The 26681-nt window shown below is 38.7% G+C and overlaps 1 protein-coding gene across 1 annotated transcript in view; it reads right to left on the reverse strand.

Moving 5' to 3' along the window:
• Window positions 1–8354: 8354 nt before the first annotated feature.
• GREM2 (gremlin 2, DAN family BMP antagonist) overlaps window positions 8355–26681 on the reverse strand; it is a 147957-nt gene continuing 129630 nt past the window's right edge. Inside the window, exon 2 of the mRNA XM_060192034.1 lies at window positions 8355–11538. Coding sequence (XP_060048017.1) covers window positions 11031–11537 — 507 coding nt within the window. The 5' untranslated portion in view covers window position 11538 and the 3' untranslated portion in view covers window positions 8355–11030. The remainder of the gene's footprint in view (window positions 11539–26681) is intronic.

Here is a 26681-nt window from a genome sequence, read left to right on the forward strand (position 1 = left end):
GCTACAGAAGTGGAAGGTGCCGTAGAAACTGCTGTAGTGGCCGCAGGGGAAACTGAACGCATATCTACGGGGACAGAGCTCCCGCGGTGGACTGCACATGGTTTAAAGTCCTTAAATGCTGAAAAAATATCCTTTAGCTCTTGTATCTCAGCCACTAGGTCCCTTAATGATGATGTATCAGCAGGGGGCGGGGTCAGGGACGAGGAAGCCTCAGGCAGAGCTGAAACCGCAGTGGCAGGGGCAGGGGGCAGGGTCAGGAACGCAGAAGCTGCAGGCGGAGCTGAAACCGGGGGGGGGGGCAGGGGCAGGGGGGGTTCAGGGATGCAGAAGCCTCAGGCGGAGCTGAAACTGCTGTGGCAGGCGGCGGGGTCAGAGGATGAGCGTCCGAACACGTGTACGTGTCTATGGGAACGGAATTCTTTTGTCTAGCCGCTGATCGCTTAGGATGTCTAAGTCTTAAGCACATGTGATTTAACTCTCATATCTCAGCCTCAAGGTCACTTATCCTATGGCATACCACGTTTTACATATCTTGAAAGTGGCGACCACAGTTATAAAAATCCAAGGGGTAGCGAAAATTAAACCATTTATGACAGCGTGAATCTGTCCCAGGTCAAGAGATAATGACTGGGACATCTCCTCATAAAACGAAAAATTTCACAGGGTGGAGGGAAACGCGGGGCCACAGAGGTGGGTGGATGCCACTTACCTGTGTCTGGGTGGTTTCGGGGACCTCAGGCTGGGCCACCCAGCATGGTGTGGGCGCGGAACATGATGGGCGCTCAGTAGGTAGAGCATGAGATTCTTAATCTCAGGGTCGTGGGTTCGTGCCCCACGTTGGGCGCCAGATGTTGTTGTGGTGGTCTGGTGTCGGGCTGCACTGCGGAGAAGAGAGTGGACGTCCAGAGCAAAGGGGTACACAAATCTTTATTATAGGATGGGGGGGGTTGGTTCAGACCACATGGAGCCAGCCGGTAATGGCCATCCCCACTACCTGACCACAGGGAGAGAGAAGGGGGAGAGATCTGAGAGAGGGGGAGTTGAGAGCCCAGAGAGAGGGGGGGTGAGGGGACTTTTTATTGAGCGACAACCAGGGGTGACGTGTGGGCCCAGGATTGGTTGAAGGGGGCACTGCTAGGATTTTGGGGGTGTAGTAAAACCTGGGGGCAGAGACTGCATCAGAATAATTCCTCAGCAACAGGAGTGAAACTCCTAGGACTTAAATGAGAACACCCGAGTAGTTACTGTTGAGCATCGAAAATTTCTTAATTCTCCAAAACTGATAAGCCTATTCTCACATTCCTATTCCTGCTGTAGTTGCTAAAGGGAGAGTGAAGCTGCTGCAGGAACCAAGAAAATAAAAATGTGACTGTGTCCTGACAGTGCTGCATCTGGGAAGAGAAACAGTTGAATATCATCAGGGTAATACTCTCCCACAATTCAAGATTTAACATTGAGAGAAATATTTCAGGATTGGAAATTATACTATTTATATAGTGATATGATTCTTGAATGGTCACAGAAACTATAATCTATAAACAGTGGAGTACAACTTCACAAATTTTCATGACAGATAGTGGAGAAAATGATCCAAAAGTTTGGGGATATAAACATGTTAAAGTGGATTTCCTATGTAGAGATAAAAACCAAACAGCCAGTACATTTCCAGGAAAACCAAGGAAGCTATTTTTGTGCTGTAATATGGGGTATCAGCAATACAAAAAGCTCAACCTGGCCTGTTGTTTGCAGGAAAATCTGTAGAAAGAGAAACTGCTACAAAACTGGGTTCTACAGTGTATCCAAAATGGTGGTGATTTGATTTTAAAAGTAAAGAAGGCATAATTACTACAAAAAGTGGTGGATTGGACTAGCAACCAGAAGGTACTAACTTGGGTCCCTTATTAAGAGAACATGGTTATTGTTATGTGGAAAACTGAGAAATGTTATGCATGTACAAACTATTGTACTCACTGTCAAATGTAAAACATTAATCCCCCAATAAAAGGAAAAAAATGAAGAACATGGTAACTGAGAAATGTTATGCACATACAAACTGTTGCATTTACTGTTGAATGTAAAACATTAATCTCCCAATAAATGGAAGAGAGAGAGAGAGAGTGAGAGAGAAAGAGAGGGAGAACATGGTGTTCCTAAAGCCAAGATATTGGGCTACCAGCAAGGATATGGCTAATTTTATATATGTAGTGGAAATCAGTAATGGATGGCCAGAAACAGAGAGTATCTTAATAAAAATGACACTCCCATACTTATTTTCTGGCTCAGACCTGAATCTAACTGGAGAAGTTAAATCTGTATGAATAAGGATCTTCAATTTGCTATTCCCCTAGTTTTTTTTTTGCTTTCAGGATTATCGACAGGGCTCAGTTCCTGTGTGACAAATCCATTGCTCTTGGAGGCTGTTTTCCCCATTTTGTTGCCCCTGTTGCCATTGTTGTTGAATAGGACAGATAGGAGGGGAAGACATAGAGGGGGAGAGAAAGACACCTGTAGCCCTGCTTCACTGCCTGTGAAGCGACCCCACCCCCACCCCGCAAGTGTGAAGCTGGAAGTTAGAACAGGAAGCCTTACTGTGGTCCTTGCTCTTAGGCCCATGTGCGCTTGACCCACTGAGTTCTTAACTATGGATCTTAGACCATTTATTCAGGTTAATGTGATCTGGACAAAAGAAAACTGCTCAAAACATGAGTACTGGGTCTGAACTGAGAGTGATATTTTGACTCAGCATACTACAGTGGTTCCTATTTAAATGGAGATAGATTAGTCTTAGTAGAGTTCAAATGAACTGCTGAAGCTCAGTGCACCCTAATGACTTGGTTAAAGCTACTGACTCCTCTAACTATCATCTCCAAATTTCATGATAGAAAGAGAGAGATTTGTTGAATTCTCACATTGATTCCTTAACTTCATGATAGAAAAAAAACTAATAATCTAAACAAGGACAAGTTTAAGCTTGTTAAATTTCTTGCCACAGGGGGAAAAAGAGTCACTTTTTAAAAAACTCAAATCCAAAGGGGGTCTGGGGGGATTAAAGTTATCTTCAAAGACTTTAATATTCTAGTAACTCCCATAACATAACATTCCACATACTTCACCAGGCTTCCCCCTGTATAACTAATAGGAACATAGCAAGCAAGAGGACAATACCATTGGTTGCAGCTACTGAATACTTTGGTTTCTTTCTTAGAGCAGGTAAAATAGCTTCTAACATTTTATCTGGCATTTTTTTGTCATATGTGCCAAAAATATATATTTAGATATAGTTCACATATGCATAGAATTAATATAGTTTGATATTGACTGCTTTGCCCCCCAAATCTATGTCAGTTCTTACATACTTTGTCAGCATATGAATTGAAGTGACCTAGCCTTTATGACTATTCCGTTAAACATCATATTAATCCACCATAAAGTTGGCTTTGTGTAATAAGGTCAGATGTGAAATATAATGGAAATATGCTGAAGATGTCTGTTTTTATCCTATAAACTTTATGTGATAAAACCAAAATAAATAAATAAATAAATAAATAAATAAAGATCTTCAGAGGAGTTTTGATTCCAGATAAAATGGTGTAGGCATTTTCCCCACTGAAACATGTTGAATATATATGTTTAAATATATACATTCACACATACATATATATCACATGTTTATATACTTGAGTAATAAAGTTCTGAAGAAAAGAGAAAAATAAATAGAACCTTGTGATTCAAGGCAGAGATATGACAGAAATTTTCTTGGTTTTATTTCTCCTCTTTCATATATTGCAGACTAAACGCTAGAGAGCCCCAGAATGCCTATAAATACGAACAGTGAAAGTTACATGATGTGACCTAGGAAGTGGTCAACTGAATAAAATGCTGGAGGCTCAATCATGAAGTCCTGAGTGTCAATGCATGTCAGGTTGATGTTATGGTTCTTTCTTTTTTCTTTAACCAACAAACATATCTCAGCAAGACCTTCTGATTGGGGCCAGGTGTGGCGCACCTGGTTAAGCACACACACTGCAATGCGCAAGGACCTGGGTTCAAGCCCCTGGTCCCTACCTGGAGGGGGGAAACTTCATGAGTGGTGAAACAGGCTGCAGGTGTCTCTCTGTCTCTCTCTATCTCCCCTTCCCCTCAATTTCTCTCTGTCTCTATCTAATAAACAAATAAAGTTGTTTTAAGGCCTTCTGATTTCTCAATTCAGACCCAGTACTCACGTTTTGAGCAGTTTTCTTTTGTCCAAATCACATCAACCTGAATAAATGATCCTAAAATCCCTAGTTAAGAACTAGGGGAATGGGGGAGGGCAATTGTTGGGTACTATGCTAGCTCCCCTGGCTTAAAGCTTCTGTCTCTAATCCTGCTTAACTAAGCTCGGGCATGCCTGCATGGCATTGGTTTGATCCCACTCAAAGCTGCTGTCTGTTTACATAAACCACTATTAACTAAGCACCACCCTCCCTCCAGGGCATTGGTGGTTCAGTGGTAGAATTCTTGCCTGCTCTGCCCCCTCTCCTTGTCACACCCTGATTTTTCACCAATCTCTTTTTTCGCTCCACCCTCTCTACATCACACCCTGTTTCCACCCTACTTGGCTAGTATATATACAAGCTGCTTTTCTGAGTAAAATCACTTGGAATTGCTTTCTGGCTCCGAGAGTTCCAGAGTGTATCTCCTGCGATGTTAGTGCGGCACGAATTCCTGATCCCTCTCCCATGCAGCAGCCTTGGTTGGCTCCAGTTGAGTTCTCTCCAACCCAGAGAGCACTTGCTCAGGAAGAAGCACCCTCAGGCTATCCCGGCAGGCAATAGCACAGTGAGCACATATGGTGCAAAGTGCAAGGACCAACATAAGGATCCTGGTTTGAGCTTCTGGCTCCCCACCTGCAGGGGGTTGGGGGGGGTTGCTTCACATGTGGTGAAGCAGAGCTGCAGGTGTCTATCTTTCTCTCCCCTCTCTGCCTTCCCCTCCTCTCTCAATTTTTCTCTGTCTTATCCAACACCACCAACAATGGAAACAATAACAACAACAGGGGCAACAAAATGGAAAAAATGGCTTCCAGGAGCAGTGGATTTGTAGTGCAGGCAGCTAGCCCCAGAAATAAACCTGGAAGCAAAAAAAAAAAAAAAAAAAGAAGAAGAACTGGAGGGAATAGCAAACTGACTGATATAACTGATAGTTCAAGATCCTTATTTGTACAGAGTTGATTTCTCCAGTTAGATTCAGGTCTGATATGGAAAATAAGTATGGGAGTGTCATTTTTATTGAGACACTACTCTCTGTTTTGATAAAGAGCTTCAGTAATATACTGTGCTTATGAAATAAAGTAGGATTGAGTGAAGAAGATGAAAAGTGTGAGGATTACAAAGGATTCAGAAAATAATCTGATTATCAACAAGTTTTAATTATATCATTTGTAATTTTGTGTTACTGATTATCACTCATGCAGACACCTTAATCATTAAATAAACATTCTAGGAATACATACATTTTAAGGTATTCACTCAATAGCAAACTTATTTTAATTAAATTTCTAACATTCAACTAAATAAATCACTCAACTAAAGAAGCAAGTGGCTTGGATATTCTAGACTTAAGTGAATCACTGTAAGTACTTGCATGATGTCCTTAATAGGTTCTTAGAAAATTTTATTTTAATAGTGAAAAGGTCAGGTCTATGAATATAGTGGTTTCATTTTAATATTAATGAAAAAATCATCAATCCAGTACAGCCTACATGTTACAGTGCTCCAGGATCTGGTTTCAAGACCCTGGTCCTCACTTGCAGCGGTAAATCTTCACAAATGGTGAAACAGTGCTGCATGTGTCTTTTTCTCTCTCCCTATTTCCTCCTTCTCTTTAGTTCACTTTCTGCCTGTAGCAAAAAAAAAAAAAAAAAAAAAAGAAAGAAAGAAAGGAAAGAAGGAGGGGTAAGAAAGAAAGAATTCATTCCTGGCCCATCTTGGAAAGAAGGAGGGGGAAGAAAGAAAGAATTCATTCCTGACCCATCTTGGACAGAGCTAGAAGGAATTATGTTAAGTGAGCTAAGTCAGAAAGATAAAGATGAGTATGGGATGATCCCACACATCAACAGAAGTTGAGGAAGAAGATCTGAAAGGGAAACTAAATGCAGGACCTGACCAAATTGTAAGTAGGGCACCAAAGTAAAAACCCTGTGGTGAGGAGTAGACATGCATCTTCCTGGGACAGTGGGGGGTGGGAGTGGGTGGGAGGGATGGGTCACAGTCTTTTGGTGGTGGGTATGGTGTTTATGTACACTTCTAGTAAAATGCAGTCATATAAATTACTAGTTAATTAATATGAGAGGGGGAAAATTAATTGTATGTCTCGAAGTTTTTCAAAACACAAACTGAATCTTTTCAATATATAGGCTGTGTAATTGATATACAGACTCTGTGCAAAGCCTAGACCAAGTAGATCAGAAGCAACCAATAGCACAGCTATATACAAGATATTGGGTACTGTACAGCAAACCATAACAAAAGGACTTTTCAAAGTTAACCCAATTACCAAATAATGTGATGATAACATTAACTATCAATTTTCTTTTTGAACCCTAAGACAGCAGGAACCTCACATCTCCACTATAGAGCCCCTACTTCCCCCAGTCCTAGAACCCTTGGATAGGGCCCACTTTCCCGTATGCCTTTCCCAATCCATACCAAATAATATTGCATCTGCCGATCACAACCTAACCAACACAAGGATTGCCACCTCAACATGCTTCACTTCAGACTGTGTCCAGAGACTTAACGTGTGGAATGACAACCCTTCAGCTTCATTACTCAGGTGAGACCTTTCCTTTTATAGTACACTCTAATTTCATCTGAGGTGGTTCACTTTCTAACAAAGTCCCAAAACCTAGATATACACCAGTTTCTGTGAGAGAGAGCTTATGTTCACACGTATCCGTAAACTACTGCAAAATATATACCTGAAAGCAGAAGTACACTAGAGTTTGCAGTGAGTACCTCCCTAACACTTCCTCTCCACTATTGCAAGCTTTGGGTCCATGATTGCTCAACAATTTGTTTGGCTTCGTATGTTAACTCTCTTTTCAGTCACCAGGTTCCAGATGTCATCAGGATGCTGGCCAGGCTTCCCTGGATTGAAGACCCCACCAATATGTCCTGGAGCTCAGCTTCCCCAGAGCCCCACCCTACTAGGGAAAGAGAGAGGCAGACTGGTAGTATGGACCGACCAGTCAATGCCCATGTTCAGCGGGGAAGCAATTACAGAAGCCAGACCTTCTACCTTTGCAACCCACAATGACCCTGGGTCCATGCTCCCAGAGGGATAGAGAATGGGAAAGCTATCAGGGGAGGGGGTGGGAAATGGAGATTGGGTGGTGGGAATTGTGTGGAGTTGTACCCCTCCTGCCCTATGGTTTTGTTAATTAATCCTTTCTTAAATAAAAAAAAAAACAGAAAGAAAGGAAAGAAGGATTGGGAAGAAAGAAAGAATTCATTCCTGGCTACCTTGAATAAAATACTTTACTACTATATATCATTGAATAACAAAGGAGCAACTATTTATTATTGTTTAACTCATCAAATTCCATTTTAATTGGCAAATTAAATTCATTTAAAGTGATTTTAACTGGTAATGTAATTTCTTGAATACTATGTAAATCAATTAGTAAAGAAGTGGGTGCACTGTGAAACTATTCAAATTAAGAAACACTGAAATTTCTGAGCATAGGATGGGAAAAAAGACAAAACATAGGACAACTATTGACTTGTTCAAAAGGCAAGTATAGTTCATTGGTTACTAATGGGAGGGTGAGAGTTATAGTGGACTTCTATGGAACAATTTCACATGTTTCCTCAGTAACTGTTTCATTTTCTTGTCATTGCCAGGGCTTTGCCACTCTAGGACAACTTTTTCAGATAGAGATAAAGGAACAGAAGGAGAGAAGGAAAGACATCATAGGGCTTCCTGCGGTTCAGTGGAGGGGAAGACTCAAACCTTGGTTGCAGCCATGGTCAAGCAGGCACACTGTCCATGTGAGCTACTTTGAAAGCTGTTCTTATTCAGAGGGTACATGGAGAAAGGATTAAGAATCCTGTTTTCATTTGTTAGATGAATCTATAAGAGACTTGAAAACTCCCCAACACCAGGACTTGAGAACCATCCCCATCATCTCAGCAACATGTATCTCTGATTTTAATTCTCACTGAAGATGTCAGAACCAAAGAAGATTATGAGAGATAGACTACGTGATGAGATCAGAACGGTTGGGTAGACATGCTCTGAATGCACTGTGTTCCTTTGCTACTTACTGAAACAAGCTCAGGCTTAAATTTCCATGACATATCACACCAGTATCACATACAATCCTATTTTTATTTGCTCTATAACTTAATACAACTATAAAATAATTACATTCTACTTATAGTTTTTCTTCATTAATAAACGAAAAACCAATTAAATACAATTTAAGCCATTAGAAGGTAAACTTTATATATATGGTGGCCCCCAGAAGGAGCTTGAGATTGCAGCATATCATGTTGATTTCATTGCTACATCTCATCTACAATTGGTTTCAAAGAGAGTGTACTCATGTTTGTATTTTGTGCATAGTGTAACCCTACCCCTATCTATTAGGGTTCTGTATGAATAAAATGACAGGGGCTCACTTTGTAAATGGGTTGGCAACTCCTCTCTCTGTCTGCTCCTGCACACCATTAGTGGTCATTACAATCACATGGACATCTTTCTTTCACAGCTTTTCTGCTCTTTGTTCTGCCACTGAATCTGATGTGAGGTTTTCCACCAAATGCAAAAAAAAAAAAATTCTGAACTTTAACTGCTTCTCTACTTTTTATCCCTACCCCGCAAGGATTTTTTTTAATTCCTGCTTCCCAATTTAGGGCTGGATGGTTATATTTCTGAAGTCAAAGCAATATGTTTTCTTTTTTTAAGTTTTTTATTGTCTTTATTTAGGCATTAGATAGAGACAGACAAAAATCTGGAGGAAGGGGGAGATAGAGAGGGAAAGAAACAGAGAGACACCTGTAGCATTGCTTCACCACTCATGAAGCTTTCCTTCTGCAGGTGGGGACTGGAGGCTCGAACACAGGTCCTTTTGCACATTGTAACACAGGTCCTTGCACATGTGCGCTCAACCAGGTGCGATACCACCCAGCCCCAGCAATATGTTTTCCTTGGGTTTCATGGTGCTACAGACAGGAATGAAATGTGCAATTAATGCCCCACTTGAATCCTTGCTTTCCAGGTGAATGTCTTTAGATCCCCAATCATTGTCTAATAGCAAGAAGCCTCAGTTCCCAAGGAAGCATGAAGAGAGCCTCTCACACACCCAGAAACTGGGCCTTTTGGGATTCTCTTAGGAGGAGAATTTGAGACTTCACCTGAGATTGTGTTTTTCAGAATTACCAAAGACAGATTTTCACAAGTCTGTTGTTTATCATCAATGGCAGCTTATTCACATTTATCAGATTTCTTAAACATTACTTGCAGGGAAGATTCTGTGGGGCAATTTAAGAAAGGTGTTTAAAGTAAGTAGAATTTTGCATGAAAAATAAATCATGTCAATGTTGTTCTTTTAAGAGATAGCAACATAAAAGGTCAACAATAATAATAATGAAAGGTGAACTAATGTTTACTCATCCACTTTAAAGTTTATTCTTTGAAAAGAAAGCTAGTTGTTTTCTGCTCAACAAGATTTCTGTCCCACATATATTATTTATTCTTTAACATTTTATTCTATATCACAGAGTGATTCAGTTCCTTATATTTTTAAAGTATTTATTTCTTTTAACAGGAAATGTTTGTTTTGTGTCATGGTAGTTAGCTGGTGTAAAAATTTCACTCCACATGTGTGTATTAAATAGTGTAGAGTCTTTTCAATTTTAGGCTTACAACTTCCCAGTGTGTCTCCTCCCCCAACCCAGTTTTTGCATTGTGCTATGCTTTAGTAACTTCAGTGAAATATAGCCAATGTAAAATTATAACTCTTCCAATTTCCCTGCCCAGTTTATGAGTAGGTGCATGACAGTAAGCTGCTGATTAGGCATTTATGAGTAAATCACTTTGCTGGAAGCAGATCACCAACCTGCTCTGGTCTGTACTATGAATGGTGCTGCAAAGCCTAATCAAACACGTGAAGTAATAGATGGATAGAGTTATAATACTTTTTTGAAATAGTATTTTATGATACAGGTCAATTATAAAACCGCTGTTAACAGAGAGACCTTTTGTGTGTAATAATATTCTAATTGCAGCGATAATAGCATGCACACCAGAGCTTATCTTCAGCCCATGGATGGCATTAGGGTAAGTGGGAAAGAAGAGGCAGTGATGGCTAGTGGAAGGGCGTGTCAGGTCTGCTATTAACAAAGTCCTAGGGAAGCCCACTTTGTCATCCAAATGACTCAGGTTTTCCTGTGGCTATCAGGTTCCTTAGGCTAACCTTCTGTCAACCCAGACATCCTTACACAAGACCTGGTCCAAATCAGCATCACGACTGGCAAAAAGCAGCCTGTGAATCACTTGAATGAATAATCTCAGGCAGAGGTCATACACCAGCAGGAGAGATTCGAGGAGGAGGAATGAACACCTTTCATTTTTATGGGAGAAGGGGAAATGACTTGTAGTCTAGGCCAGAGAAATACTCGCTTTTCCACATGGTGGAAACATCAGTGCATATTGACAAAAGTCCATCATCATCCCAAAGCTTCTCTCCGACAACTGGGTGGTGGCTGGCGATTCTCCAGCATCTTCCTTCGGACCTGCTGCTCAGCCTGACATGTGAGGCACAGGTGAGGCCCGGGGTCGGTCAGAAATACATCAGCAAGGCCCCCCTAGCGTCCGTGTTTGTGACTAGGACGCCGTCAACCCCAGGCAGCTGCGCTTGCTGCCCATGGGGAGAGGGCAGACAGCGTGTGAGTGAGCTCGGTGGACAGGGACAGAGGCGGTGACAGCGCGACCCGGAGGGCAGGGCACTCACGGAACGGGGGAGCGGCACCCTGCTCCGGAGCTCACTGCTTGTCCGAGTCGCTCAGGTTCACCGACATGCACCTGCACTGCTTCACCTTCTGGATTTTTTTGAGTCGGAAGGGGGGGTCCAGGCCGGGGCACTCGAGTTCCACGAGGACGGAGGTGGCGCGCTGCGGTTTGCAGAAGGCGCAGGACTGGAAGGACTCCTCCTCTTTCCTGACGTGGCGCGGGATGTAGAAGGAGTTGCACTGGCCATAGCAGAATCGGTTGAGGATGGTGCGGCTGCGGCAGCCTTCTTCGCTCACTGTCTGCCGCAGCGGCTGCGTCTTGCACCAATCACTCTTGAGGTACTTGCGCTCCGTGACCACAAGGGCCTCCTGGCTGGAGGCCAGCACCTCTTTGATCTGATGCTGCCATCTCTCAGAATTGTTGCTGCTGCCATCTTTGTAAGGCGAAGGGATGGCTCCCGCGGGCCGATTCTTTCTACCCTCCGCCACCTTTACCAGCACAGCAACCAGGAACAAGGACAGAGAAAGCTTCCAGAACATCCTGTAACAAGAGAAAGGCGTTAAAGTAGCTGGTTGGGATGAGCTGGAGCCGCACTGAGGTGTGTGTGTGTGTGTGTGTGTGTGTGTGTAGGGGTTGAGGGGTTATGGATGCACATTGCCCAGAGGGGTGTGTGTGTGTGTGTGTGTGTGTGTGTGTGTGTGTGTGTGTAGGGGTGGAGGAGGTGTGGATGCACATTGCTCAGAGGCAACTGGAGATAAAAAGTAATTAAAGGGGATACAGATCAGAGCTGAAAAAGCAAAGTCTGCACTACTAGCAGATGACATTATAGTATACTCCGGGAAACAAATTAGATAATAAAATAAGATGACAGATTACAGAGTTTAATGTACAAAAATCAGTAACATTCCTTTAAAAAGTAGTAAACCAGAAAAAGAAATCTCCAAATCAATTTCACTTCCAAAAGCAGCCAAAACAAGTACCTAGGAATAAACTTAACAATGGAGATGAAATACATGTACACAGAAGATTATGAATAACCATTAAAAGAAACACAAAAGACATAAAGATATGGAAAGACATTCTATACCCATGAATTGGGAAAACATTTTTTTTATGTCAACAGTATCAATGATGAGAAGATATTGGTAGACTCTTTACCAAAACAGATAACTGGATGTTTGAAATTATGTGGATCATTAAAAAAAAAACCTTAAAATTACTAATTAACAGATAAATGCAAATGAAGACAACCAGGTACCATTTCATACCTGTGATAATGTCATACAAAAACAATACTAATATGATTAATGCATTTAAGAATAGGGAGGCCTAGAAAACTAACTGCCAGTCATAATTGAAAACATAACTTTATTCCTCTATCCTCTGTCCTCCTCTTTTTACTTTCTTGTTTTGATAACCATAATATGTACTCATATTTCTAAACATTTTTTATGTATCAGTCAGTCATGGTACTAAGCAAGTTATATACATGAACTGTAAATACTGTAAACTTTAAGAAAAGAAAACATGAAATAGTTACTACTTATATCTCCATTAAATAGATGTCTTAAGATTAAAAAAAAAAAGGCAAACAGCTAGTGAGGATGTAGGGGAAAAGGATCCCTTACATGCTGTTGGTGAAAATGTAAATTGGTTCAGGATTTGAAGGAAACAGTCTGGAAACTCTGTAGAATATTGGAAATTGACCTACTATATGATCTAGCAGTTCCTCAGAATGCAAAGATACTTACTTGAAAAGGTTTAGGGACAGGTATATTCATAGCAGCACTAATTGTAATTTTCCAAAGTTACAAACAACCTAAATGTCCAACAACAAATGAGTGGTTAGGTTGTGTCATATAGACAAAATGGAATGCTACTTAGCTCTAAAAAGCTAAGCTAATAAAACCTTTTCTGACATACCTTGAATGGAATGTGAAGAGATCAGTGAGATAAACCTCCAAAACAAAAACTATGGGTGATGATCCCATTCCTAGGTGGAACTTAATAACCAAAAAAGAAAAGGATAAAACAGGGTGATTCTTAGATTAATTGTGGTTTATTGCTGAAGAAACAAGGGCTCTAAAAATGTAGAAGCAGGAGGGGTTTGAGAGGATGTTGAGGCCCCAGAGAAGGAAGACAAGTTGTTGGGTGAGAGTGACATGCAGATACCTATCAGAGGAAGATAAGAAGTTGTATTCATCTTACAAACACTGTCATGAAAAGTATTATTTATATCCAATAAATTTATTTGGAAAGACAATGTAAAAAGAAAGTTGTGAAATATATATATATATATATATATATATATATATATATATATATATTGAAATACCACATCTGTTACAAATTAGGAAATCTCATTTGGTATATCTTGAATAGCACTTGAAGGAATAATATTAATTGAGATAAGTCAGAAAGGGAAGGATGAAAATTGAATGACCTCACCCATAGATGCGATTTAAGAAAAAAAGAAATCATCCAACAGCACAGCTTTATACAAGATACTGGATACTGTACAGCAAACCATAACAAAAGGACTTTTCAAAGTTAACCCAATTACCAAATAATGTGATGATAACATTAACTATCGATTGTCTTTTTGAACCCTAAGACAGCAGGAACCTCACATCTCCACTATAGAGCCCCTACTTCCCCCAGTCCTGGAACCATTGGATAGGGCCCACTTTTACATATGCCTCTTCCAATCCATACCAAATAATATTGCATCCGCCGATCACAACCTAACCAACGCAACGATTGCCACCTTAAGATGCTTTACCTCAGACTGTGTCCAGAGACTTCACGTGTGGAATGACAACCCTTCAGCTTCATTACTTGGGTGAGACCTTTCCTTTTATAGTACACTCTAATTTCATCTCAGGTGGTTCACTTTCTAACAAAGTCCCAAAACCTAGATATACACCAGTTTCTGTGAGAGAGAGCTTATGTTCACATGTATCCATAAACTACTGCAAAATATATACCTGAAAGCAGAAGTACACTAGAGTTTGCAGTGAGTACCTCCCTAACACTTCCTCTCCATTATTCCAAGCTTTGGTTCCATGATTGCTCAACAATTTGTTTGGCTTCGTATGTTAACTCTCTTTCCAGCCACCAGGTTCCAGATGCCATCAGGATGCTGGCCAGGCTTCCCTGGATTGAAGACCCCACCAATGTGTCCTGGAGCTCAGCTTCCCCAGAGACACACCCTACTAAGGAAAGAGAGAGGCAGACTGGGAGTATGGACCAAGCAGTCAACGCCCATGTTCAGCGGGGAAGCAATTACAGAAACCAGACCTTCTACCTTCTGCAACCCTCAATGACCCTGGGTCCATGCTCCCAGAGGGATAGAGAATGGGAAAGCTCACAGGGGAGGGGGTGGGAAATGGAGATTGGGTGGTGGGAATTGTGTGGAGTTGTACCCCTCCTGCCCTATGGTTTTGTTAATTAATCCTTTCTTAAATAAAAAAAAATAAAAAGAAGAAAAAGAAAAAAAGAGAGGAAAAAACAGGGTGAAACTTAGATTAGTTGTGATTTATTGCAACATAGCTAAGAGATATACTGGGGAGAGTTGAGAAGGCAGTAGGGACCCTGTGTTCTGTTATGGAGGAAGACTTCAGTTGATAATGTGTGTGGAGCATATCATAGGGAGACCTGAAACTGTACTCATGTAACAATAAGTCCCCCCCCTTTTTTTAAAAACATGTCTTTATTTTATTTCTTTCTTTCTTGGGTAGACACAGAGAAAAGTCAAGAGAGAAGAGGGAGATGGAAAGGGAGAGAGACAAAAAAGACACCTGCACCATTGCTTAGCTGCATTGTGAAGCTTCCCTCTTGCAAGAAGGCCTAGGGACTCAAACCACTGCTGGGCACCCAATAACTGTCTCATAAATTATTGTTATCCCAGAAGTTATTTGAAGGAGAAAATGATAGTATTTTATGATCTAATTTATTTTTTACCATCTGTTTCCCCAACTGAAATTTAAGGTCCTAGAGGCTGGTAGATAATATACTCAACACATGTATTGAATGAAATATGAATATCATGCATTTAATTGCCTTGAACAAGGTTTCAATTATGAAGCTAGAGAAAGGTATGAAAAATGACAACATGATTTTTATATAGGAACAACAGCATAGGTATGCATGTCAGCGATTCTGTGATCTGAATCTCCTGAGATGTTTTAGGAGACAAAAGCTAGACTTTGTCCTAAATATTCAAAATTAATAGCACTGAGGTCAGCAATCTAAAGGTGATTCATTGATTCCACTGACCTTGGGGCATAGTGAGGGCATTGTTCTTTCTGGAGAGAGAGAAGGATATACCTAGAAAATAGCTAAGTTGATCTCTTAAAATTCAAACAGGATAAAAAGCTGACATCTATCATAGAGAGAAATGACAGTGTACATTTGTGGCAATAATAGTTTTATAAATCAACATTTCTCCAGTGAAGATCTCTAAATATATATCAAACAGGATTCACCCAGGTTCTGACAATGCTGAAAGTGCAGGAATTGAAGAAATATATATATGACATTGAGTGGAAGAATTAAAAAAATTAAAAGCAGAGAGGAGGAAAAAAGGAAAAATGCTTTTTTAATAAAATATTTTTGTCCAAGACAATTACTGGAATTTTCACAGTAAGGATTCATGTCAAGAAACTATTAAAAAATGAAAATAGGGAGAGCAAAAGAACACTCATTTTTGAATTTTTACAAGGCTTTTCCCATGCTCCTCCCTTGCACACAAGAAAAGTTATATGAAAATGGCTGCACTTCCAGTTGGCTCATGGTGATCAGTCTGCTTGGTTTGCTTGTCTCACACAGCTTATTGCAGTTGAAGAATGGCTTATGTTCTCAAATCTCTTAAAAAGAATTTTGATTTCATTTTAATAATTTCCCAAAATATTAATGTTCTGACTGAACACAGCAAATGTTTGAAAGTCCAAGCCAGGAAAGATTTGTAATTAGCCTGCTTGACTTCCCAGATCCTAATTCTAAGAGTAGCTTCACATGCATTTTTGATAGGCTCAACCATGAATAATTTTGCACAGGTTCAGATCAATATAACACAAGGAATTCTCCGATGCAATAGTATTTGATATAGTAAATGCTTTAAAACATTTTCAGGATATCTGGCAATCACCTCTAGGACTTCAGCCTCAGAGGAACATAAGAAGAAAAACAAGCTTCCCATTTTCAGAAACTAGAGAAGTCAATGAATTCTAGATGACTGAAGGCAAGCTAGAGTCTTATTTACTTCCTCTACAACTATTTTCTTTGCTCCCTCACAAACAGCAACAGTGAGATTTCCAAAGATCTGGAATCCCTGTAGTAGGCAACTATTCTGTCATGATGAACATTCGACTATCTCGTCTTTAAAGGGCACTACAATAGTATAACTTTATGTATGATCATGATACACACTTGCTGACCCTTAGTTGTGTTTTAAAATTTTTGATGTTTATTTTATTTATTTCATGATAGAATCAGAAAACAAAAGAGAGAAACAAAAGGCAGCATAGTACTCTGGCATATGCAGTGCCAGAGACTGAACTCAGGACTTCATGCCTGAAAATCCAACACACTACCCACTGGGGGAAATCACCAGAGAATTCTTGTGTATCTTCATTATACAAATGAGCTGCACATACATGACAGTGACTCCACTAAGACCTGCATTATCACTTTAGAATTATGTTCTGTCCTAAATTACTTAGAGAAATGGTTGATATGCAATTTACTTCACAGAAATGCTGACACCACTAGCAGTAAAGATGGAAGAAGTAGTCTGCATTTCATATTTACTTTTTGTGCTTGGCTATTATCAGAAGAAACTTGCAAATCAATTCTGATAGTTTTATTAACTTTCCTTGTGGCCTCACACTGATGCTGACTAAAAAGGAGTATCATGACTGTAAAAGCTGATGGCATAAGCAGACATTCTGGGTCAATTTTTTGTGTGTGTGCAGACAGAGATATTGGAAACACTCAACCCTTGGCCAATGGTGCATGCACTCTCAGCATGACGTTGAGTTTTAGAGATCTGTTAAGACAGTTCTGGGCTGTTCAAGAGTGATGAATAGGATGGACCTTAGATGTTTTCTATAGTTTAAAATTCTACAGCATCTTTGGTAGATGGATAAAAAGTATGCAGAGCTGAATAATAAGTCACATTTGGGATAAACTCCCCACAGTCAAGAGAGACAGAATCAAAATCAAACAAAAGCCCCCCAAACACAACTCCCAACAACATCAAACAGCGGACATCTTTCTTGTTTGTTTTACTACTATAACTTTAACAATCACATATATTTCACCAATGATTTGGATTCTTAGGCTGAGAGGATGGTGTTTCAACTAATGCCTTATCTCTAAAAGATGTGTGGTATATCTCTCCACCTCTCTCCTTCTCTCTCTCTCTCTCTCTCTCTCTCCTTCTCTCTCTCTCTCTCTCTCTCTTCCCTACAGGACTATCCTTCTTTAGCCTAAGAGTGCTTATCTATTGCTACTGACTTTTGACATCTATAATCTGTGACAAGCTATCTGCCACTGACTGAAACCAATCTAAAGTCTGTTTGTGTAAATACAAATTTATTGAACATATCCATGCCCATATGTTTTTATTTTGGATATGGCCAGGCAACAGCAGGGACAGAAACCATATGATCAATGAAGAAAAACTATTAAATATGTAACTTGAATAGAAAAATTTACAATGAAAACACAGAGATGGTTTATAGGTACATGAAAGATGCTTTATTGTACTGACTTGGGAAATGCAAATTAAAACCACAGCAAAGTTTCATCTCACGCCTCTGAGAATATTTTATGTCAAAAAGACAGAAATTCCTAGTCATGATAAGAAAGAACTCTTGTACATTATTGGTGTAAAATGTAAGTTAGTGTAATTTCAGTGAGAAATGTTAGGGGGATTCCTTTAAAAATTAAAAAGTAGGAGCTCAGACTTTCTCAGGCATGAAAGTCATTTGCATAACTATTATGCTTAGTCCCCAGAACCACCATAAGCCAGAGCTGAACTGTATTCTGGTGAAATAAAAACAAATAAAGGTAGACATGGCTATATGACCCATAAATATTATCCCTGCTGTTTACTTAAAGGATATGAAAACACTAATTCAGAAGGGATATATATATCTTTATACTAATAGCAGCATTATTTGCAATAGCTAAGAGAAGAAAATGCCAGAATATCCATTGATGGATAGCTGGATAAAAATGAGTATTATATTTACACCTGTGAGAATGGCACACATTGAAAGAGACAGAGACATCAGCTGTTGGAGAGGCTGTAGGGAAATATAGGGACTTTACTGTATTGCTGTTGGGAATGTAAGTTGGCCCTATGGGAAATAGTCTGGAGATCAATCAGAACTCTAGAAACGAACCTTCATATGACCCAGCAATCCCTCTCCTAGGGATTTACCTAGGGAAAACAAAAACACCTATCTGAAAGGACCTATGCACACAAATCTTAATAGCAGCACAGTTTGTAACAGCCCAAATTTAGAAGCAACCCAGTTGCCCAATGACCTGTCAATGGCTAAGGAAGTAGTGGTACATATACACCATGAAGTATTATGTAGCTGTCAAAAATGATGAGACCATCTCCTTTGCAGTGGTATGGTCAGAACTAAAAGTCATAATGCTGAGTGAGATAAGCCAGAAAGACCAGTTTTAAGTGATCTCACTTATAGGTGGAACTTAAGAACAAAGAACGATAAGGGAAAACATAAGGTGAAATTTGGACCGGGAGTATTATACTGCACCAAAATAAAGAACTCTGGGAAATCAGGGAAAGGGACAGGATGAAGGGACACTGGGATTCTGTTGTGTTTCCTACACATTAGTCAAGGGGTGATGAGAGGCTGTGCCTATGTGTTAAAGACTATAGTATAAATCATTATTCACCCCCAATAAAAATTTTAAATTGTGTGGTATGTATACTCAGTAGAACAACTCAGTTATCCGAAAGAATATTTAAACCAAAATTGCAAAAGCACCAATATGAAACAGTATGTACACAGCTATATTTATCTCAGCATTATTTGTTGTAGTTAATAATGGAAAACAATATGAATGCCCATTGACTTATAAGTGGATAAAAATGTGGTAAATGCCGCAGTGGAATACTCACGATAAGAAAATAAAAGATGAACCCTGTCATTTGCAACAATACGGACAGATATAGAAAGTTTCGTGTTAAGTGAAATAAACCAGATGGAGAAATACAAGCATATGATTTCACTTATATATAGTTTATAGAGAAAACAGATGAATCAAATGAAAAAGTAGTAAACTTTTGGATTACTATAAGACAAATTAATGTTTACCAGAAGGAAAGAGGGAAATCCAGGGCATTTGAGAAGAGAATAAATCAAGATAACAGGGGGCACACACGTTGATTTTTAATGAAGTACACCTGAGAACTTTGTGGTATTATAATGCAAAGATACTTCAACTAACACACACACACACACACACACACACACACACACACACACACACACACACACTTGTTCAAAGTAGTAGACTGCAATGAATGGAGAAAAGCCAAGAAATTTTTCTCCTGTGATAGGTGATAGAAATTTGTAATAAAAAAGTGGTCTCATGAAAAGAGTATTAGATTATACACTCAATTAAATAAGCCCCAGTTAAAAGATGTAATTTTGCCTTTTGCAGTAAACAAAGATGGAACTTGAGCAAATTAAGTCAAAGAGTGAAAGACAATTACCAAAAGATCTCCTTCATATGTGTAATGTAAATAACCAGGGCAAAAGACCTAAAAAAAACTACAACAAAAATAATTCTTTGACTGTGAGAAATATGGAAGTTACCAGAGAGGAAAGGGAAAAGGTGGTAGGAAGAGAAAGCAAGGGAGTCAGTTTTCAAGTAAGTATGGCACTGCTACTTTGGTGTGGTGGGTATGAACAGAAATGTACATATATAGAGGTGAAATATATGTTGTCTATATACATTATATATTGCGTACATATTTCTGAACTAAATATTTTCCATTTTAATTTTCAAGTATCTCCCTACTTTGAAATATAGAAACAATAGAGTTAAAAGTATAACCTGTCTTATCTTTGTCACATTCTCATTGAGATGACCAGTGTCCTGAAATTGAATACTTCATTCTTGTTGACACATTTCCACCTTCACTGTTGCCAACAGCACTGCACAAAACATTTCCATATGTGTTTATTTACATCCCTTTGTTAGAGGTTTCCTAGAGGAGACACTAGGAACTAGATACACTGGGTAGGATATGTACACTTAAGCTTGACAAAGTTTTGCCAAGTTATCTTCCAAGTAGTTATACCAGTATTTTCTCTCACATGAGAATGTTTTCTCACTGATGTATGCACTTGGTGCTACACACACTTTCTAATACCTGATATCATCAAATGTATTAGGTTTTGCTATCTGAAAAATTTTAAATGACATTTTAATTTTCATATTTCTGATCACTAAGAAATTTGATCAAACAGAACAGTTTGATACAGTCATTGTATGATGAAAAGGAATGATTGAAATTTATTGGAAGGGAAGTTAAGATAATATAAAAGGAGAAAAATTACTTGCTATGGAACTTCTGAACTTTCAGGATAGCAAAGTGGCTTACAATTTCAAAGCCAAATTATCAGTGCATCCCACATGATTTAGAAGTTTGAAATCCAAGTAGATTACTGTACTTTTCCAACTGACATTGTCTGAGTGGAATACTGACTATCATTTTGTTCCAGAAGTTGAATTTCATATGGAAATTATATTATGTTTTCATAAAAGATTTTCAACACATGAAGAAATGATACTATCACTACTTACTTAGACTTCTGGATAGCAAATGTATCATTTGAGTGTTTTTCATCAAAGTCTTGATCTTTGAAGAAATCATTACTATAAACTCATCCTGGGAAGTGTAACACAAAGCCAAGATGGTTTTGCTAAGCATTACGTTAAGAAAGAAAATGGAAGGCTAGAAATGTATACATTCATGGTAGCTTTTCTCTTGATCATGGCTACTGGAAATAGAAATGAGAACATGGTTTCTGGACCTTGGGGTGCCCATCTTATATCCATAGTTGACTCATTTCTTGCCTTCTCTGGTTTGCCCTCTGTAAAGTGGTATTTGTGACAGTTACCACCTCTGTTCCATGTTGCTGTTATAAGGAATGTAGCACCATGAACAAATTGTAGTCCAAGAACTCTCTGAATGAAAAGGACAGGAATTTTATGAAAAAAAGGAAGTGTGACCCATTAAGGATCTTATAGACTTTCAAACTATTTTTTTCAGTTGTTAGGCAGAATCTAATTCTGTTTTTTTTTTTTAATTTCAAATGAAAATTGTAGACTTTTGCACAAGGAATCAGTCATGCTGTAATAGATCCCACACTTCTCAGTCCGTCTTCATTCCCCTAAGTATTGTCTTTTACATTCAGGTCAAGTTTTAATTTTTTTTTTTTTATAATAGAAGTCTTCCTTTCCTAAAAATAGAGGATAGCCTTTTCTTTCTATGAACACACAAACATTTGAAAGGCTTTTCTAATAGACTCTGAGAAGGGGGTCAGGTGGTGGCATACCTGGTTAAGCACACATATTACTGAGCTTAAAGACCCGGGTTTGAGCCTTGGATGCTTCCCTAACTCCCCCTCTTCTCTCTGTCCTATCATAAAAATTAAGGGGAAAAAAGGAAATAAAGGGACACTGGGAGTAGTGGATTCATAGTGCTGGCACTAAACCCCAACAATTACCCTGGTGGCAGAAAAAAAAATAGGATAAAAAAAACTCTCAGAAGAAAAATCCCACCTATGCACTCTTTTTATTCCTTCTCTATTTTTGAATTGTATTGTTTTACTTGCATGACCATGTATAGGAATTCTGACCAAGTCCACAGTAAAGCCATTTGTCCTCTTTTTTTTTTTTTAACTTTATCTGAAATTCATAAAACTTTGTTTGTGGAGATTAGGCAGTGGCACACCTGACTGAGTGTACACATTACTATGTACAGGGACCAACACATTACTATGTACAGGGACCAAGGTTCAAGGCCCCTTTCCCCACATGCAGTGGGGAACTGTCACTACTTTACTTCAGGAGGAGTGAAGTAGTGATATAGGTGTCTCTCAATCTACCTCCCTTTCTATTTCTTCTTTCCCCCTTAATTTCTCTTCATCATAAATAAATAGAAAAAATTACTGCTGAATTACTGGTGAATTTATAGTGCAGGCACAAAACCCCAACAATAACCCTAGTAACAAATAAAAAAATTACTTTTATTTTTCTTTTCAGTTTTCTGATTTCTTTCCCTGATTCTTCTTTCTCTGACCTCTTATTGGAGGGTATTCTAGAACCCTGTTATCTCATTCCTCATATTCCTTCCAAGAATTTAATTTGTGACTTCAACCACCAGCTCTTTACTCGTGCCTTCCAGGTCTTTTGCCAAATTACTACCAAACATTTCCTGGATCTCTTGTAGACATGCCAATTACTATGTGTTCCTAATCTATCATATCTTCTCTTTCATTTCTTCTTCTAACAGTTCCTATTTCAGTGAATTACACAAAATGCATCCTTTAATCCAAGATGGAGAGTATGAGTTAACACAGATACTATTAATTGGGTCAAGTCAATTGGTTTTCCCATTATAAGTGATGGACTTAGGCATAACAATGCAACTGTGAGATGGTGAAGTAAGGAACAACCTCACAGCAAAAGGTTTTATTCCTTGATAAAAAGAAACATTCACAAGAAATTTGGGTTGTTGTGGTGATTATGGGAAGACTTGAATCCAGTCACCTTCAGAATACAAATATGGGATAAAAGCCAAAACTTGACAGTATAAAGCATACAAAATATAGGAACTAATATCTTTATTATCCTAATTCAGCAACTAAATTCACCATCTGGTTAACTTACTTATTTCTGGAGTTCGTGTTATGTGAGTTAATATTCTCTCCAGTATTTAAGCCAGTTTTATTTGGATATTGACAAGCATCCTTTCAATGTGCTATCCAATTCTCTTTGCTCTACTTTATCCCACTGGCCTAATGTTCTTTGTCATTTGTCTAAACCACAACAACGACCCTTCTTGGCTAATGGTATTCTTTTTTTTTTATTTATTTATAAAAACAAAACATTGACAAAGCCATAGGATAACAGGGGCACAATTCCACACAATTCCCACCAGAACTCCATATCCTATCCCATCCCCTGATAGATTTCCTATTCTTTAACCCTCTGGGAGTATGGACCCAAGATCATTGTGGGATGCAGAAGGTGGAAGGTCGGGCTTCTGTAATTGCTTCCCTGTTGAACATGGGCACTGACAGGTCGGTCAATGTTTATAGTCCTAGGAGTTGCAAACTTTTCAAAATGTATGTGCCAAATGCGATTTCAGAGAAATAATTATTCTTCCCCTCAGTCTTTTTGTTGTTGTTGTTCTTTCTCTCCTAAGACATTTGCTTAATATTTATAATGGAACATGTTCTACTTTTCTTGTGCCTTCAGTATGTCATCTCTATATTTGAGAGGAAAAAAGAAAGAGAACAGTTCTTATTCTATCTACTTATACTGTGATAGTTGTTCTGAGTGTTTCAAAACCTGCAGGGCATCAAACAATAGGACAATTCTAAGTATTGGTGCTATCTCTATTAGAAAGTAAATATTGTTACTGATAATTCGTTTAAGTCAGTCAAAGGAATATTTAATCTAACTATACTGTATATAATCTAAATTATTTTCTGATATAGCATCAATTATTAGCTGGTATATATATTTGATGACAGGGCAGAGGGTAGATAGCACAATGGTTATACAAACAGACTCTTATGCCTGAAGCTCCAAAATCCCCGGTTCAATCCCCTACACCACCATAAGCCAGAGCTAAACAGTGTGCACTTCTGGTTAAATATATATATATATATATTTGATGATAGTCACTGCATGAATTTTCACAAGTGAAATCAGAACAATACTATGAAATTGAACATTTTTTTTGTAATTTGTTAACTAATTAATCAATTATCAGAAGACTATTCAGCTCTGTCTCTGCTTATGGTGGTACTGGGGAGTGAACTTGAGGCTTTTGATGCCTCATGATACCTCAGTCTTCTTGCATAACTATTAAGGTATCTCCCAGACCCATTATATCTATCTTATTTGTCAAAAATCTTGCATCTGTCATCTAATTTGTCTGAATTCAATATTGGTTGTCAATAGGAGTTAATTAGAAAAGGGTAGGGTATTTAAGCCAGAAATGAGCAATGCTCTAGTCTCTATCTTCTTTCTTTCTTTCTTTCTTTCTTTCTTTCTTTCTTTCTTTCTTTCTTTCTTTCAAGATTTTATTTATTTAGAAAGATAGGAGGAGAGAGAAAGAACCAGACATCACTCTGGCACATGTGCTGCCAGGGATCGAACTCAGGACCTCATGCTTGAAAGTCCAAAGCTTTATCACTGCGCCACCTCTGGGACCACTCTATCTTTCTATATGTATTACCTCATTTAAATGAAATTAAAATTTAAAAAGGGCATAACCAGAGACAATCAGGAGATTTAAAATATGCCGATGAATACAGAATTAAGTAAGTAGTAAGCAAAAAAGTACCAAAGATTTCTTTTTATATAATTAGTAGTTACAGGGACTTAGAGGTCACACAGACTCCTGTGCTAAATGTGAATACATATATATGGACCCTGTGTCAAACCAATAGGGTAAACAATTAATTGTATTCATATACTTTTTTCAAGTTTGGAAGCTACTCTCCATAATACAGCTTTCTATTCATATTCTCAACTCTGACTACATCTTTCCAGACAATGTTTTTAGTCCACCTGCATATTAGTTATCAAGTTAAAACAAAAATGACTAAAGTCATGGCCCCCTAGGAACACTGATGTGTTGAAATAGACTTCCTAGCTTCTTTTCACCCTAAGATCCCTATTCTCATATGCTCTTTTCCTACTTCTTGGTTCCTATTTATTGTTCATTTTTATTGTTTTGTACTGCTTTATATCTTGTGACCTTTCAGTCACCAAGTTGCAGATGGTACTATGATTCCATCCTGACTTCCCAAGGCAGGTTACTACATCAATGTGTCCTGGAAACTCATGTCTCCAGAGCTCTGTCCTATTAGGGAAACAGAAACAGGTTGGGAGTATGGATCAACCTGCCAACCTCCAGGTCCATCAGGGAAGCAGTTACAGAAGCCAAACTCCAACTTTCTGCACCCCCAAAAGAATGCTGGTCCATATGCCAAGAAGGGGAGCAATGTTAGAGGAAGATAATCAGAGGGCTCTGAACTCCAATTCCATCAAAACCCCAAGATCTAGAGAGAGAAGAGGAGGAAAGGAAGGGCATTTGTAAGTAGCAGTAGGGTTGTATGTGACTCAGAACAGAAAGGAAGTAAGGACCATAGAAAAAAATGAGGAAACAGGGGCTGGGGTGGTGCAAATGACTGAGCACACATGATAAAATGAGCAAGGACCAGGGTTCGAGTCCCCAGCCCCACCTACAGGGGGAAAGCTTTGCGAGTGGTGAAGTAGTGCTGCAGGTATCTCTGTATCTCTTCATCTCTATTTCCCCTTCCACTCTTGGTTTCTAGCTGCTTCTATTAAATAAATAAAGATAATGTGTCCTTAAAAAAGAAAAATGGGCAAATGTATACAAATATATATAGTTATAGAAATAATGGTCAACTCATCTATAATCTTACTTCAGTTTCTAATTGAGGGAATGGGGATGCAGAACTCTGGGGATAGGAAACATGTGGATGATGCCCCTGCTGTTTCATAATTTTATAAATCAGTATTAAACCACTAATAATAATAATTGAGTAGAAACATCAAAAGCTTTCTTATTAACATATATAGGAAACACTTTTGCAAACATTATATACATTAATCGATCCATTAATTTATTCTGTGTGTGCCATGTACTTTCCTAAGAGTTGAGATTCAAAGATAACATTGCTAAGAATGGTCCTAGAAACAGATAAGCTAATTTGCTAATTCAATCACTCATAAAAGAAACCATGTGAACTAAAGGACAATGGTGATACTAGATAATTCTCTTATATTTTTGAGCTTTAACATGTTGATTTGGTTGAGTTGATGTAAATATAATGAAAAGTCAGAAATCTCAGTATCTAGTTCAGAAAACTAAATCATGAGGGTAGCATTCATCATGACAGAGAATAGTAGAGGGAGAGCTGGTTTTCAGGGGTGAAAAAACTGGGCATGAAAAAACTGGCATAAAGTATATACTTTAGAGGTGAATCTGAAGTGGCATCTGCTATATGGAATAAACTATAATTTATCTATTCCGATGTAGAGCAAGAGGAAACCTAGGACGACAGTGTCAACTCAAGGGAGTAAGAATAAAAAAAATCTACAAAAATGGCCCAAAAGGGGTTAAAACAGACAAGACAGGAAGAAGGTGAGGTAAAGATTGATGTGGTGTTCACTGAAGCAAACACTATAGAATGTTCTAAAAAAGTTTCCTCCTATAAATTTGTAGTTTTTGGAGATTCAATTATGACAGCATGGAAAACAAAAACGAAAAGGAACCTGTGGACCTATATTAAACCGAAAATATTTGCACAACAAAAGAATCATCACCAAAACAAAAAGACACTCTTAGGAATGAGAGAAGAAAT

Source organism: Erinaceus europaeus, chromosome 6 (genome assembly GCF_950295315.1).
Source record: "Erinaceus europaeus chromosome 6, mEriEur2.1, whole genome shotgun sequence".
NCBI lineage: Eukaryota > Metazoa > Chordata > Mammalia > Eulipotyphla > Erinaceidae > Erinaceus > Erinaceus europaeus.